The 16,837-nt window shown below is 43.9% G+C and overlaps 1 protein-coding gene across 1 annotated transcript in view; it reads right to left on the bottom strand.

Annotated features, from left to right (window-relative positions):
* The window catches only part of TANGO6 (transport and golgi organization 6 homolog), a gene marked incomplete in the record, with an annotated part of 435,716 nt that overhangs the window by 373,135 nt on the left and 45,744 nt on the right, over positions 1-16,837 (bottom strand). Inside the window, 4 exon segments of the mRNA XM_078784327.1 lie at positions 827-939; positions 1,930-2,015; positions 14,128-14,256; positions 15,567-15,729. Of these exon segments, the coding sequence (XP_078640453.1) occupies positions 827-939; positions 1,930-2,015; positions 14,128-14,256; positions 15,567-15,729 (491 nt within the window).

The raw sequence follows: 16,837 nt of genomic DNA on the forward strand, positions 1-16,837 counted from the left end.
AAAAAATCGCTATGACGCTATGAAACGCTATGACGCTATGAAAAAAATCTCGCTATGACGCTATGAAACGCTATGACGCTATGAAAAAAATCTCGCTATGACGCTATGAAACGCTATGACGCTATGACGCTATGAGAAAATAAATCGCTCGCTTTGCCAAGGGGCTCGCTCTCCCCCGTTCCCCTCCCCTTCCCCCTCCCCCGCCCGGCAATGCCAGGTACTTCTGCTAGTGTAACATACAGGGAACCTAGTTTTCTTTCACGCAACAAGGATTACAGTTCCACAATTTTGAATCGCCTTCCAGACGTTGCAAAGTAACACAGAATGACATTCCGCGAATAATGTGACTTTGCACTAAGAAAACATAGCACGAAGTAGGAAAGGACTGTCACGAACCTGTAACATATCATTTTGGCACTTTATAGGATGCAATCAATCTCAATAGGCCATTGCACTTCACCGATCAAAACCTGCGTGAAGTTAAGCGGCCAATACTGGCGAAACAACTTGGCATGCCTTACAGCTTGGATACCAATCCAAGGCAGGTTTGCCAAGAAACAGGTTTTCACAGTCGTTTTCAACTCAAATTGGTGACAAGAGTTTTCCACGATTTCAGCATCAGGAAGACCTTGCTGCAGAACTTACAAGGCATGGTTGAACGATCATCGTTGCAATTTGGCCTTCTTCATGCGGCGAATGTGCCTCTTTATGGGTGTGTCACACAAGGGTGAAAAGTGAGGTACGGGAAGTGTGTGAAACATGTGCGGCACAAATTTGCATTATTTGGCGGAAGGGAGAATGCACAATTGAGCTTGGCTTAGCGTACCTCAGATGGGAGACACCATGCCTGCTGAAGCAGTATAGCCCAAAGAGAGGAAGCAGAACAGACTCAAGAGACCCCAGCAAAGCAGGCATTGACTCATTCCCAATCACAAAAACCTTTAAGGGAGGAGGAGGAGAGGGAGGAAATCATTGGAGCAACTGGAAAGTGATGAAGCTAACATGCAAAACCTTTCCTAGGCAGTGTAATATGATACAGCATGCAAACATGATTTCTAATTCATGCCAAGACTTGATAAATCCAAAGGTTCCCTTAAAAAGGCAAAATAAAAAGGAATTTGTGCAAGGAAGTATACATACATACATAATACATTTACGCTTGTCAAAATTCAAACAAAAGCGAGTCTGATTTAGAAAAGAATGCCTCGGACAGGGTTTCTGCGATTAGGCCCACTGCTGCCAAGGCGAGCATCCTCCAGGCTTTCCCTAATGTAGTGTGCTAGTCCCTGATGTTTCCTCCAACGAGGCATCAGAATGAAAGCTAACAGCTGTCACAACATAGCAGCAGGTATCATGGCAGGCAACAAAACGTGATGACCTACCGAGGACAAGGACCCAGGAGTAGGGGCGGAAAGGAGGGGGATATGAGGGGATTAAAAGGCCTGTAAAATAATCCTAATCTGCTCATCTTGTAAAAGCCTCTGTAAAGGTTGCACCGTGCCAGCATGCACTCGTTATCACCCTGGTGCGAGTGGCAGTACAAGTGCCAAGTGTCCATTTGGTGTCCAATGAACTAACGAACCAGCAAAGCAAAATGGTTGAATTCACCACGGGTAGCACAATAAACTTTTTCAGGATTTCATGGCAAGTATGTGTGATATTCATGTTGTAAAGACAAAGAACAATAGCAAATATAACAATACTTCCTGTAGGCCGACAAAATCTCGACACCAACACTGATTAATACTCCAGTGAGCAGAGAAACTCAGTGAGTATTTTGCGATGTTCAAAGTCTCAAAAAGCTTAAACAATCCAAGCTTTCTTTTCACCAACGTTTTTCAAAAGCAGCTGCACCAGGCTGTAACAACCTTTACATTTTAAATCATTAACCTTGCCCACTTTTTCGACAGCAAGGTTTAACTCAATCACCTTGTACATATCTTCAATGCATCTGGAAACCTCTTGTTCCTCTGCAAGAGCAATGTTATTTTCTTCTTTATTCATAGCCAAGCCACCTGAAGGTGAAAGAAAATGGTTTAGACAGAATAATTACATTGGAAGATGCTGACCTTTCAAAATTATACGAGCGAAGGCATTTGGGGTAAAAACAAACAAAAAAAAAAACAACACTTTGTGCTCTCACACAGCAAACAATGCGATATATGAGAATGACTTTTTATTAATTAAAACAAAAACTAGTTAGACAAGGAGACAGTTGTGGATTACACGTTTCATACTCAGCTTGGGCACAAATGAACCAGAGAACTTGTCAGCCATGTTGTGACTGTGAACAAGAAATAAGTTCCTATTCAACATGGTACATTAAATTACCTATTGTATTAATATACAGTCTTTCATACAATATACATGAAAAGTTGTCTACAAACCTCACTCGCTAAATACTGGGATCAATGACCTGAGGTCATGCACAGTTCATTAGAGAGTAACGGCCATCCCTTGGAAAATATCCTCCACATTTCTCATGGGATCTAATGAGAACTGATGATAAGACTAAGGGAGGAAAGTATAATAAATTTTTAAAACTGGTTCATTAAAGAAAGCTTTCAGTCTCAACATACCATTACGGTTCAAACTTCAAGGAAATTTCTTTTTTCTTCTAAATTTGAGAGGAAAACATAAACCAGTGCAATTCTAGGAAGAAGTGAAATTTTTTGAGAATGAGCAAGAGTCATATGAGAAGGAAATTACACAAACTAAGGAGGATAAGAGACAGGGTGATTCAAACGATTTTGGGGCTGGCCTGTTTAACGTTCCCAGGTGAATGGATTGCTCATGATGCTCGAAAGGCAGGTTCGAATCGCACATACAAACCAATATATGTATTGTCTATTTTTACCCTGTGCTCGCGAAGCGAAAATCAGGGTGAGGCATTCGGGTGCGTATGTGAGTACGTGTGGCGTACATACGTGTGACGTGTCTGCATTTCAAAAATTCATTTTCTCGGCAACCGTTGGTCTGATTGACACGAAATTTTACATTTGATTGTCCTCTTCAAAAACAGAGCCCCCCAAACATATCTTAAAAATAGAGGCAATACCTCTGGGCGCTCACCTGGTGGAATACAGCAGCACACTACATCGACAAAAGGTATTTTAAACAGTATTTGAATCCAATTTCAATGGATGCTAGAAGACAGGGCAGCATGTACAATCATACTAACATAATCATAAGACTTTGAAAAAAAAAAAAAAAAACCTTTTTTAGGAGGCAACCACCCACCCTCCCCCCCCCCCCTCCCCCCACCCTCCACCACCACACTCCGTAAACATCCCTAGACCCAGATTTTTCTAATGCCGTGACAAAACGTTGGGTACATCACAGGTGATGAAGGCTGTGGTCAAGTTTCATTGAAATGGCATGTGTAGTTTCGGAGGACTGCTCAAATACATATTTTGGAGGGCAACTCACTCCCACTGCACTCCATCCCCCCCCCCCCCCCCCCCCGTCCTGTTACAAATAAAAAGAAATGGCATTGACAAAACTATTGACACCCTAGACTTAATATTTGGTAGCACAGCCTTTGGACAAAATAACTGCAGTCAATGAGCTTCCTACATCTCTCTAATGGTAGTTAGTTTGGCCCACTCTTCTTGTGCACACTGCTCCAGCTCTCCCAGATTTGAAGGTGCCTTCTCCCAATTATCGTTTTCAGATCTCCCTACAGTTGTTCAATGGGATTTAGATCTGGACTCATTGCTGGCCATTTCAGAACAGTCCAGCGTTTTCTCTTGAAGCATTCATGGGAGCTTTTTGAAGTGTCCTTGGGGTCATTGTCCTCCTGCACGCTTTCTGACACTGGATAGAACATTGTGCTCCAAAATGCATGGATAGTCTCCTGATTTCATCATGCCATTCACTCATTCATGATATTAAACTGTGTTTGACTGTAGGGAGGTATGGGGTAGAAGAGGCAGCACAGCAACCCCAAAACATCACTGAACTGCCTCAATGTTTGACTGTAGGGAAGGTGTTCTTTTCTTTGAAGGCTTCATTTTGTTTTCTGTAAACATGGGGATGTGATTTACCAAAAAGCTCAAATTTGGTCTCAGCTGTCCACAGGACATTCTCCCAGAAGGATTTTGGCATGCTCAGGTGTGTTTTGGCAAACTCTAGTCAGACTTTCTTATGTCTCTCTCTCAGCAGTGGGGTCCTCCCTAGAACCCCCTTCAATGAGTTGGTGACGGATGGTGCGAGTTGAAACTGTCGTAACTTGTGTCTGAAGGTCAGCTTGAATCTGTTTGGCAGTTGATCGAGGTGCTTTCTCCATCATTCGAATAATTCTTCGCATCCAGGGAGGTTGGCTACAGTGCCATGGGCCTTAAACTTCCTGATAACATTGCGTATGGTGGACACAGGAACATCAAGGTCTCTGGAGATGGACATGTCGCCATGAGATTGTCCATGCTTGGCTACAATCTTGTGTCTGACCTCCTCAGACAATTTTCTGGTCTTGTTTCTTTTCTGCATGCTCATTGCCGTACACACAGCGACACAAAACAGCAGAATGACTGCTTTTCTCTATTCAAACTGGTTGAATGAGGGATTGTTATATTGCAGGCTCCTGCAACCCACCACAGGTGAGTTCAATTCGAAAGTAAAGGAAAATCACCTGCTTGAAATATAATTATTTCTAACAACTTCTAAAAGGTGCCAATAATATTGTCCAGGCCATTTTAGGATTTATGTGTTGAATTATCTAAGATATACGATTTTTTTCAGCCATAAAGCCCAGATCGGTGGAGTGCTGCAGTGATGGTTATCCTTCTGGAAGTTTCTCCCATCTTCACACAGGATCTCTGGAGCTCAGCCAGAGTGACCATCGGGTTCTTGGTCACCTCTCTTACCAAGGCCCTTCTCCCCCGATTGCTCAGTTTGGCCAGGCGGGCAGCTCTAGGAAGAGTCCTGGTTGTTCCAAACTTCTTCCATTTAAGAATTATGGAGGCCACTGTGCTCTTGGGAACCTTCAATGCAGCAGAGATTTTTTTGGAGGCTTCCCCAGATCTGTGCCTCGACACAATCCTGTCTCTGAGCTCTGCAGGCAGTTCCTCGACCTCATGGCTTGGTTTTTGCTCTGATATGCATCGTCAGCTGTGAGACCTTATATAGACAGGTGTGTGCCTTTCCAAATCATGTCCAATCAATTGAATTTACCACAGGTGGACTCCAATCAAGGTGTAGAAACATCTGAAAGATGATCAAGAGAAATGGGAGGCACCTGAGCTAAATTTCAAGTGTCATAGCAAAGGGTCTGAATACTTATGTCAATGTGATATTTCAGTTTTTTCTTGAAAAATAAATTTGCAAAACTTTCTAAAATCCTGTTTTCTCTTTGTCATTATGGGGTATTGAGTGTAGATTGATGAGGGAAAAAATGAATTTAAACGATTTCAGCATGAGGCTGCAACATAACAAAATGTGAAAAAAGTGAAGGGGTCTGAATACTTTCTGAATGCACTGTATATATATATTTACACACATACATTGAACATACCTTCCCAACGTCTGTCAAGAAAATGGTCTTGTCTGTATTTCCTAAATGAAATAATAATTTTTTCAGACGCCACTGCAACGAATTCCAAGTGCTGTCACTAACCTACTATTATTCAAACTGCTCATCTATCAATGAACAGAAGAGGCAACTTGTCCCTTGTGATTGTGATATTTACTTGGAAGACTAATGCCCTCACGCTCACCTTCCTATTCCTGAGCGATTGGTGATAGCTCACCTATTCCCTAAGCTATTGGACCCCCTCTTCCTCACTTGCATTCTACCCCATACCTCATCATGCTGATGTTAATGTTGCATTTCCTCCACATCACCCTTTAGATATTCCGACCACAATAATGTGGAGCATCCCTGGATGTTGTCTTCTTCGTTCGTATCCAGCATAAGATTGCAGGGTAGCATCATTGGCTGAGGGCATGGCTGTGCCTCTGATGCAATGCCCTCTGCTGGTAAGGAAAGTAATTTGTTCAGGCTCCCGGTGATAGCTCACCTACGCTTCGCAAAGGACACCGTGGGATCTTTACCGTCCAACGAATGCTGGCAGACTGGAGTTTAATGTCCACCCGAGAGACAGCACACACATTGACGAATCACCCTGCCTGTGAAGCACCGGGACAGTTTATAACTGGGTCTGGATTTGAGCCCAGGCTTACAGCTTCGAGGCGAGTGTGCGTACCTCTCGGCCATCCTGTCAGCCCCCTGGATGTAGTGTACTGATGAGAAACTTTTTCTACAGCATGTATTTTGGACTTCTTCACCTTTTACCTGACTTCGCCTTAGCTCTCCATAAAAGCCTGCAACTTATGGTTAACCTAGCATGACATTGCCATAACTGAGCACGACATTGCCAGCTTTTTGCTCTGGTTTCAAAATAAAATATTATATTATTTGAAAAGAGATAAATTTTAGTTTTTATTTGTTTGAAAAAAGTGTTTAAAAAACTTAATGAAGTTCATGAATGTTTTTTTTTTTTTAAACACTTTCCTGCAATCGATCAAACTGGGCCTTGAATCAGATTAAGATGAAGAGCGGGATTTTCCACATTGCTACTTACCATGTGCTGCACGGATAGTTTTATAATTAATGGGGCCTTATCTGCGGTGCCGGGCGGACTCAGAGAATGGAATCCCCCTTGTGCCCTGGGTCTCGAAAAGGGTGAAGATTTTGTTTTTTTTCCATTCAACAATGATGCGTGTCTCCCTCCTCTCCCCACCCTTCCGCCCAATATATTTCTACTGTTCTCCTTGTTCTGTTACATCCTGATCTGTTTTATATTCCCAATCTTCCACAAGCCTCGACTTTAAATACAATTAAAAATATATTTTTTAAAAATGTAATTAACGAGTTTGCAGTCCCAATTTATTTGGTAAGACCATGCTCAATGTCATTACATTTCAATTACATACATACACTGACATGTCAACATTTTCCCCAGCTCTGTCCTTCATTTAGCTCCATTAACACACTCTGCTAGAACACACTAAAAAGAAATTGCCTTCAAACAAATGAGTCTAATTATCAGCATTTCTCTTTTTATTAACCCAAAAAGCAGTAAATCTCATCTGTATGCACATTTACCAGCCTGAGTCAATTGAACCGCCATTCCACTTGGTTGGATAGAAAAGAGGAACATCATTTTAAAAATTCCATGTCGACTCTGGAGATATCCTATCAGGAGATTTCAGTAAAATGCAGTTCATAGGATTTTTAGTTCTGTTACTGTTGTATAAAGAATGTGTATTTTCCTTGGTAATGTAAAGTGTGTAATCTTTGGTTGTTGAAATGTGTATAAGTTATCATGAGGTCTGGATCAGTTAGAGGGAGGGTTAGCCTTCATCCCTTATTTCCTCCATCCCCCACATCCCTTATTTCTCCAAGTCTCCATCTATTTTGTCCCTCACCCCTGCTGTTGGTGTCCTCCCCCTCTCCCCCCTTTTCTCTCTTTCTCATGATATTTTAGTTCTGTTATATCCTGGGGTCTGGCTCCTCGAGGAGCCTCAATACTGTATCCAAAAAAGAACATCAGAGACACCTATATACCATGCAAGTTTTTGATGCCAAATCAGGAAAGATTTCTTGCTCGTTCTGTAGTTTCCAGGTTGTTAGGGTTAGGTTAGGGTCCAAGTTGTTAGTTAACTGCCTTTTTCTCGATATATATATATATATATTTCCCCTCAAAATGGTTAAGAGCTACTTAAATGAGTTAAAAATCGATGCGAGAGAACAATGTAGAGAACCGTAAGTTGTAAAACAATAATAAAGGATATTGTCTGAAAATGCAACCAGTTCAGATTACATAGCTTCAGTAAACTTGGCCAAGAAATTGTAGGCCTACAATGCTGGAAAAAAAAAAGAAGAACGAAACACCTTGGCTTAGTTAAACAAATAGATGCAAAGGGGTCACACAGCAGATTGGAAATCAACATCTGCAAAATGACTTCAATGCCACAGGGAACGTCCTGTCAGAAGAAGGGTGGCTAGTGACTACTTCAAACAAACAAACAATCTCAAACAAACCACCCCTGGTGAGTCTAACAGCTTCCCATGATTCACTGGAAAAGATCAGTCCCAAAAACCACGCTTTAAATTTCACCATTCTCATTTATTTTCTTTGGATGACGAGAAAGGCAGAAAAAGCGATGAGTTTTGATTTATGCATTGGCAATTAAAAATTTGGCAAAATTGTTTTGTGCTTTTTCTGAATCTGGAAGCGAATGAAGGTGGTAAGGGATTGATTGCCAAAAACAACACCCGTTTGAGATCAATCATCCATGCCAATACTCTGTTTACAAAGCATCTGTTTTGCTGCAGCAGTTTGCAGGTTCAAATATTATCGCTTTCCCTTCAAACAGTAGATTATTGAAGGAAAGCTCAACTCGCTAAGTCAACGTCCCCTTTGAGCATTTCAGGCATGCAAACTATGCTTCTAGTTTCTGATGCAGCCACTGAATAAAAATGTTCAAACGGTTAAGTTGGTCCAGCGGTAATTGAGAAAGAAGAAGAAGAACCACCTTTAGAGGCCATTTTTCCCTGCAGAGCAGGGGTTGGCCTTTTTCGGGCACCGTGGTCCCCTTTTTGAAGCAATGTTTTACGGCCGGATGCCCTTCCTGCCACCAACCCTGTTGGTCGACTCTTGCGACACACAGGGAATTACCAGTGCACTGGTACTCAATTTGCCGACCTCGGAAGGATGACAGGCTGAGTCAACCCCCCTGGCGTTAATTCAGCGATCGACCGGGATTAGAACCCAGGATCCTAGGATCCCAAGCCGGCACCCTAACCACTAAGCCAACACCAGGAAGTGAGAGCAGCACAATATTCTCCCTGTATGAAGTAAAATTCAACTCTTTTTGCATATAACAATATGTGGAGCTGTGACCTATTTGCCAATCACGAAAGCTTTTAGATGGTACAAATAGATAATCAGGAAGAGCAGGAAATACGAGGGATGTTCAAAAAGTTATCGGAATGAAATGCCCACAATTCTCCAAGAATCAACAAAATTAATTATATTTCACAACATACAATTATATGTAATACTGTTAGACGTCTGTTTACGTCGGGGATGCGTTCCCGAAAGGTGCGTCAAATACCAAAACAACGTAAATCGAAGCAATTTTTAAAATAAGAATTTATGGAATTAGGGGGGAGAGGGGATGTGTTCCTCACATCACCACTTCACCTATTAATTATATATCACTTTTTACCTCCGCCACAGCAGGTGGAAGGATGTTGTGTTTTCACCCCTGTCTGTTTGTCTGTTTGGCTGTGTGCAGGATTCCTCAAAAGGTTAAGGACAGATTCTGACAAAATTTGGTGAACAGGTTGGGTGTGTGACAAAGATGAATTTATTATATTTTGGTGAAGACCCGGATGCAGACATGCAAATTTTTCAATTATTTAAAAAAATGATTCTTCATCATTGAAACATGGGGCCAAAAACGATATGTAGCATAATATCTCAAAGTTGCAGATGGATTATGACAAAACTTGGTGGATGAGTTGAGTGCATGACAAGAGCAAGCTGATTAGACTTTGATTAAGGTCCTCATGTAGATCCAGCCTATCAGTGGGATACCAAATGTACACTGTTCCACCTGTTGAGGTATGCACTCTATCGAGTGCCTTTCTAGTTACCTATGATATCACCTATTTTTTTTTGTATACATAGTCATGGCTCGTGGAAGACCTAGTACAAGTACACTGAATGGATCAGGACACAACAGGACAAAAGGAACAGTTGATAGAGAAGGGGAGGGAGGATACCAACAACAGAGTTGACTCCTCCTGCTCCATGCTCACCCCTCCTCCTGCTCCATGCTCACCCCTCCTCCTGCTCCATGCTCACCCCTCCTCCTGCTCCATGCTCACCCCACCTCCTGCTCCTTGCTCACCCCACCTCCTGCTCCACGCTCACCCCTCCTACTGCTCCACGCTCACCCCTCCTCCTGCTCCATGCTCACCCCTCCTCCTGCTCCACGCTCACCCCTCCTCCTGCTCCACGCTCACCCCTCCTCCTGCTCCACACTCACCCCTCCTCCTGCTCCACGCTCACCCCTCCTCCTGCTCCACGCTCACCCCTCTCACTCTCCTCCTGCTCCCCACTCATCCCTCCTCCTGCTCCCATTTCCTCCTGCTCCCCATTCACAGTTCTGTTGGAGGTAGGTGCTCTGTTGAATGCCATTCTAGTTACCGATGATATCACCTATTTTATTTTGTACACATAGTCACGGCTCGTGGAAGAGCTAATACAAGTACACTGAACGGATCAGGACACAAGTCAAAAAGAACAGCAGAGAGAGGTGGTAAATACCAACAACAGAGTTGACTCCTCCTGCTCCCCTCTCACGCTCCTCCTGCTCCCATCTCACTGCTCCTCCTGCTCCCCTCTTACCGCTCCTCCTGCTCGCCTCTCACCGCTCCTCCTGCTCCCCTCTCACCGCTCCTCCTGGTCCCCTCTCACCGCTCCTCCTGGTCCCCTCTCACCGCTCCTCCTGGTCCCCCCTCACCGCTTCTCCTGGTCCCCTCTCACCGCTCCTCCTGGTCCCCTCTCACCACTCCTCCTGGTCCCCTCTCACCGCTCCTCCTGGTCCCCTCTCACCGCTCCACCTGGTCCCCTCTCACCGCTCCTCCTGGTCCCCTCTCACCGCTCCTCCTGGTCCCCTCTCACCGCTCCTCCTGGTCCCCTCTCACCACTCCTCCTGGTCCCCTCTCACCACTCCTCCTGGTCCCCTCTCACCGCTCCTCCTGGTCCCCTCTCACCGCTCCTCCTGGTCCCCTCTCACCGCTTCTCCTGGTCCCCTCTCACCGCTCCTCCTTCTCCCCTCTCACCGCTCCTCCTGCTCCCCTCTCACCGCTCCTGCTTCCCTCTCATCGCTCCTCCTGCTTCCCCCTCCCCGCTCCTCCTGATCGCCACTCGCCCTCCTCCTGATCGCCACTCGCCCTCCTCCTGATCGCTGCTCACCCCTCCTGCTCCTGTTCCTCCTCCACTTCCATTCTCACTTCTCCTTCCCTCCCTACCCCACCCATCTCTTCCCCCCCCCCCCCCCTCTTAGTATTCCCGTGGGCGATGTGACCTTGCGTTGACCGGCAATGCCAGGTACCTTTGCGAGTATTTAAATAAAAATAAACAACATATTTTGAAGTTTCAATTTTTCTTACCTTCTGTACCTCTTCTGGAAATGGTCGAAACAGCCACAACTTGAAATGAACATCGGCATTTTAAAAACAATGGTGCGCATCATAGTCGGAGGCAAACGTAATAACTTGGCAACATCAATGGTACGTTCACCAGAATCCATTCGACAAATTTTTTTGTATACATAGGCAAGGCTCATGAAAGGGTTAGTACACTGAACGGATCAGGATGTGAAAGACAATAACAGGACGCAAAATATGCATGCATGGGTGGACAAGATGAACACAGAAGGAAACTAAAAGAAGCAGGGTAAACTGGAAAATTGGAAGGCAGAGTGATTTGGGTGGTTGTAACCAGGGCAGAAAAGATCATGGTTTTGGATTGGTGACGATCAGAGATGGTGGTGAACAGCTGTCTTGGAGAGAAAAAAAAAAAGGAAAAAAAGGGACAATGATCCTGGATTTAGGAAGTTTCACCAGAAGGGGGTTGACAGTGGATGGTGTGAGGCCAACAGATACCTGGGGGGAACAAAGCATGGAACCATCTCTGATTCCTTAATATCTCTCCCTGGTTTCTCCCTCCTCCGGTATGATAGACCTGAGCTTTGTCCTGACGGCGGAGTTGCTCTGTTCATCAAAAACTCTATTCCTAACTCTCAATGCATGATATCACCATGCCCTCATTCCAACACACCCCAGGAGTACCTCCGGCTATGTCTTCCACTCTGCTCCCACCTCTACTTTATATGTGTGTTGTACCGTCCACCAAACAGTGACATCTCCATTTACATCTCGCTCATTGACAACATGGACCAACTTCTATCCACTCATCCCAACTTTCTCTTCCTCATATGTGGCGACTTCAATTGTCATTATGCCAGTTGGTTGGGTGTGGGTACCTCTCCCACCTGCCATGGCACTTTAGCAAAGGACTTCTGCGACTCATTGGGACTGACACAATCTGTCAACTTCCCGACCTGGATCTCAGTCAATGATACATCATCTCTTCTGGATTTAGATATTTCCCTGCAAAAGTCTGCTGTTATTCTTCTGCTCCAATTGGTTCATCTGACCATATGCTTGTTAAAGTGGACATCTATCTGGCCGTTCTGAGAAATCCATCTCAGCGCCGATGACACTGGCATTTCACTGGCATTTTTCAAGCCTGTGGTGAGGCAGTTTCCCAAAAACAACTTGCCTTCACATCATGGAAGACAAATCCCACTGAAGGCAATCTCAGTTCCGTTCATAAAGCACGGAACAAGTGTGCGTCTACCCTCAGGAGAGCCAGGAAACAACATCTTTCTAATCTCAAGACTGAACTCAACCTGTTTGTTCAAACCTGTTTCCCTCCTCCAAATCCTGATGGTATCTGGTTAAGTTTGTTTCTGGTGTATGTTCCTCTTCCACCCCCTCCCTTTCCTCGAATGGATGCACAGCTGACACTGCCCGTGAAAAAAGTCAATGCCTCAAAGTCTTGTCTCCCAAACCCATCACTTTCTGTACCAACTTCACCCAGTCGCACCCAGCTGTTCCTGGACTCTGTGTCCTCTTCTCCCGCCAAGGTGCAGAAGTGGCTGTCAAACCTTGACTCTGATTCTGCAACCTGACCAGATGGCCTCAGCTCACGTTTTCTATAAACCTTCTCTACTACTCTATCACACCCTCTTTCTGTTCTATTCACATTCTCATTTGCTCAAGGTCATCTGCCATGTGCTTGCAAATCAGTAAACATTACCACTTTACACAAAAAAGGTGCAAAACAAATCGTTTGAACTACAGATAAATCAGCCTGCTCCCAATAAATCAGCAAGGTCATGGAATCCGACATTAAATCCTTCCTCTTCTCGAATGGCTTGATATCAAATCATCAATTTGGATTCAGACCAGGTCACTCTACCCTGGACATGCTGCTTCAGCTTTCTCAATAATGGATTACAACAATGTCGTCAATGCCAGACAGGAGATCAAAGCCATCTTCCAAGGCATTTCTCGAGTTTTCGATATGGTATAGCACCCTCCTCTGTGCTCTGTCCTCCAAATATTCCTTCAGGTCACACAAGATCTCCCAGCAACTCTCTTATGGTTAAACTGCCAAAATCCAGGCTCTCTGCTCACCTTCACTCTTCCATTCCCCTTTTCTCCCGCCTCTGGAACAAACTCCCTCACTCTCTTCAATCCCACTCCACCCTCCAGGTCTTTAAAACAGCTGTTCACCAACATCTCTTATCTCCCCCCATCCAAAACCTTGATCTTTTCTACCCCCGCTAATTTTCACCCCAGATACACTTTTTTTTGAAATTCCAACTTCTTTCCTGGAAGTCCTTGCAGTGTTCATATGTTTTATACCTCTCCCACCTCCCCCCAAGCCCTCTCCCTCCAACAGTTCGCTCGATGTCCTTGCTCTCCAATGTTGTGTTTGTGTCCGTCCTTCCCCCTCTCTCCCGATCTTGTCTACCGCTCCCCTTATTTTGTGTTTTATGTGTCGGTTTGTCTTTTTGTGTGATTAATATTAGCTCTTTCACGAGCCTCGATCTTGTATAGCAAAAAAAATAAAAAAAATTTGTTGAGGAAGGATGAAAGTGACTGGTTGAGAAGAGTGATGGAAATGAATGGAGAAGGAAATAGAGAACGGGGAAGACTGAGAAAGACTTGGCAAAAGATGGTGGAAGAAGTAATGCGGGCAAGGGGGTTAACAAGGAGAGATGCAGAAAATAGGGCAAAATGGAGAAGATTGTCATGGGGACCGCAAGGCTAACCCCCGCTCTAGCAGGGAAAATGGCCTTAAAATGCCTGTTGTTGTTGTTTGATTGTATGTCCAACGTCGATTGACTAATGGAATCTAGACTGATGATCAGCAATGAGTCTGTTTGGAAAGTGGAAACGAATGATGTGATGTCATCCACAAAAAAAAGATTCATGACAGATTGAACTTTATCACTCTCAGGATACAAAAAAGTTACCTTTCAAGGTTAAGAAGTATTGTATATGCTCTTTCAAGAAGAAGTGTGCAGTAATCTGACCGACAGATGCAGGAAGATCATATATAAGATGGTGTTTGTGAAGATACAAGTTCAGTGAAAAAATGAAAGCTGCAAGGTAATGGGGAGAGGGGAGCGGCATGCATGCACGAAATGTAAAGGCCCAGGATTACTTTTATTGCCATTGCTGCAACCTACCTTTTAACACACAACCAGATAATGATGGCAGGCACAAGAATCCAGGCAGGGTGTAGAAATCCGACATCAAACTAAATTTTGTACTCAGGCAGGCTATGCAGGTGAAAGACATTTACACTGGAGCACCTCTACCTTTCAGCTGCGGTAGCACAAGTCACATCCAAAGCCAGGTGGATTATTCGGTCTTACAAGTGGGTTGTATGACCAGCTTAACAACTGGTTCGTTCCTTGCAGATTGCCACTCAATTGCTTTCAGTTCCGTAAAACATGTTCTGCATGGTCTGTTATAACACGAAAGAGGTTTCGAGTGGTCTACTCTAAAACTTAAGAAATAAGGAGAACACTCCCCAAAAACGTGGCTGCCGATCCGTGGCAGATGCCTGGTGGGCAACCACCCAGGCAGCCAGCTGCAAAGGGATAATTGTCAAGCATTTATGCAGGAAGGTTTGACCTAATTACAAGTCGTTTGCCAGCGTGGATGATCTGTTTGAAGTTGAAGGAGGAAATATCTGTACTAATGTGTAGATGCAGAGAATGTGCCATCATTTTCAGTATTAAGGTCTGTATAAAGTTGCCCAAAGATCCTTTTGAAAAGGAAGAAAGCTCTAAGGATGGGATTAGAAAAAAAATTGTCATCCCGAGTGTCATATATTGGATACCACCTACTTTCCCCTCCCTCTCCTCACTCTCTCTTCCAAGTTTCCTTCTGTGATACTCAGGTTATACTCCCTGAATATTTCACACAGTTCTGACCTTATTTCAATTGCTGAAATGAAACAAAATCGTCTCACATGGTCGAACATTATTTAAACACAGATTTAACAAACCAAAACCTCGAACCCCAAACAAATTAATTCGTTTCAGCAAATGTATCATCATGAAACCCCAAAATCAACATCATTGATAAATTGTGGGTTAGAGAGGGTTATCTAAACAACGATGCAAAATGATTATGCCGGAACAAAGAAGCATGGCTTCAGTCATAATAATAATGGAATACGGTAATTCAAACTTCATTGTAAAATCCCCTTGGTACGTAGGCAGCAAAACAAAAACCCCTGAGCTCATACTCGTAAAGTTCTAAAACATCGTTCTTTTCTCTTCTAATGACTGATTGGGGTCTCTATTAACAGGGTCTCTCTTAAATTAATATGCTATAATTAATCGGTAAGCTAATTTTTTTTAAATAATAAGGATCAAATAATAAGGAAAAAGGATCAAACCATCATTCTGGAGACAGCGAAGAAGAGGTTCGACCATAGGATCCAGCAGGAGATGCTTGGCAAGGCCTGGACGTTCTCTGGATAAAGTTACAACCACCCTCACTGCCACATGATGCATGCATCGAGCTGCAGGTCCATCGGAAGTGTGCAACAGAGACAGGACCTGGACAAGATAAGCATAGCAAGAGCATAAGAAAACTAGAACGGCCCTCAGTAGAGAGCATACCTTCACCTGGTTGGCCATATCACTCAATGGTGAAGAATCATTTAAAAAATTCGACTAGCTGGATACGGATCCGGATCGTCACCAACATTGAATCGATTCTTCGGTGTCACACACACAACCTGTCCAACAAGTTTCGTCCAAATCCATCCATAGCTTTTTGAGATTTCCTGCTATGTATCGTTTTCGGCCCTTTCTCCCAATGGTGAAGACTCACTTTAAAATTAAATAATTCTCATATCCGAATCCATATTCAGATCTTCACCAAAATCGAATTGAATCGTCAATGTGAGACACCCAACCGGTCCTCCAATTTTCGTCCAGATCCGTCCACAACATTTTGAGATATCCTGCTATGTATCGTTTTTGGCCCGATCTCTCAATGGTGAAGAATCACTTTAAAATTTCTCATAGCCGGATCCGAACCCAGATCTTCACCAAAATCTGATCATTTCGTCCTTGTCACATATGCTACATCTCTGCCAAATTTCGACCGAATCCGCCCACAACTTTTTGAGATATTTTGTTCACAAACAAACAAACAATTGGACTGACAAACAGACAGGGGTGAAAACATAACCTCAATCCACCTTTGGTGGCAGAGGTAATGACAGCTAGATCTCTAGCAACAACCAATGTACAAATTTTAATGGCTAGCACACTTCCCTTAAAAGGCTGTGGCCTTCGGTCACAACCTCAAAGGGGAATTGTGCAAACAAGCAAAGAGACAAAGAGCAAACAATATGCTCCATTGTGGATACTCCAACACAAACAAATAATGCACTCACTCGATCATATGTTTGCTCACTTCTCTCAAGGGAGGATGTGTACCTGAACTATGATGTGGATGGATTTACCAATAACCTGTTTAATATAACATACTGTACTTGTTTGTGCTTGTGGGCTCAGAACGGCACACGGGACAGTGGAGTGAATCCACAGTTCGGGCCACGTTTGGTGCTTGTCTGTGCCTGTGGGCTCGGCCACAGGACAGTGGAGTGAATTGGTGGTTCCGGCTACATTTGGTGTTTGTGCCTGTGGGCTCGGC

The sequence above is a fragment of the Myxine glutinosa genome, chromosome 9, assembly GCF_964187855.1.
Source record: "Myxine glutinosa chromosome 9, kmMyxGlut1.1, whole genome shotgun sequence".
Lineage (NCBI taxonomy): Eukaryota > Metazoa > Chordata > Myxini > Myxiniformes > Myxinidae > Myxine > Myxine glutinosa.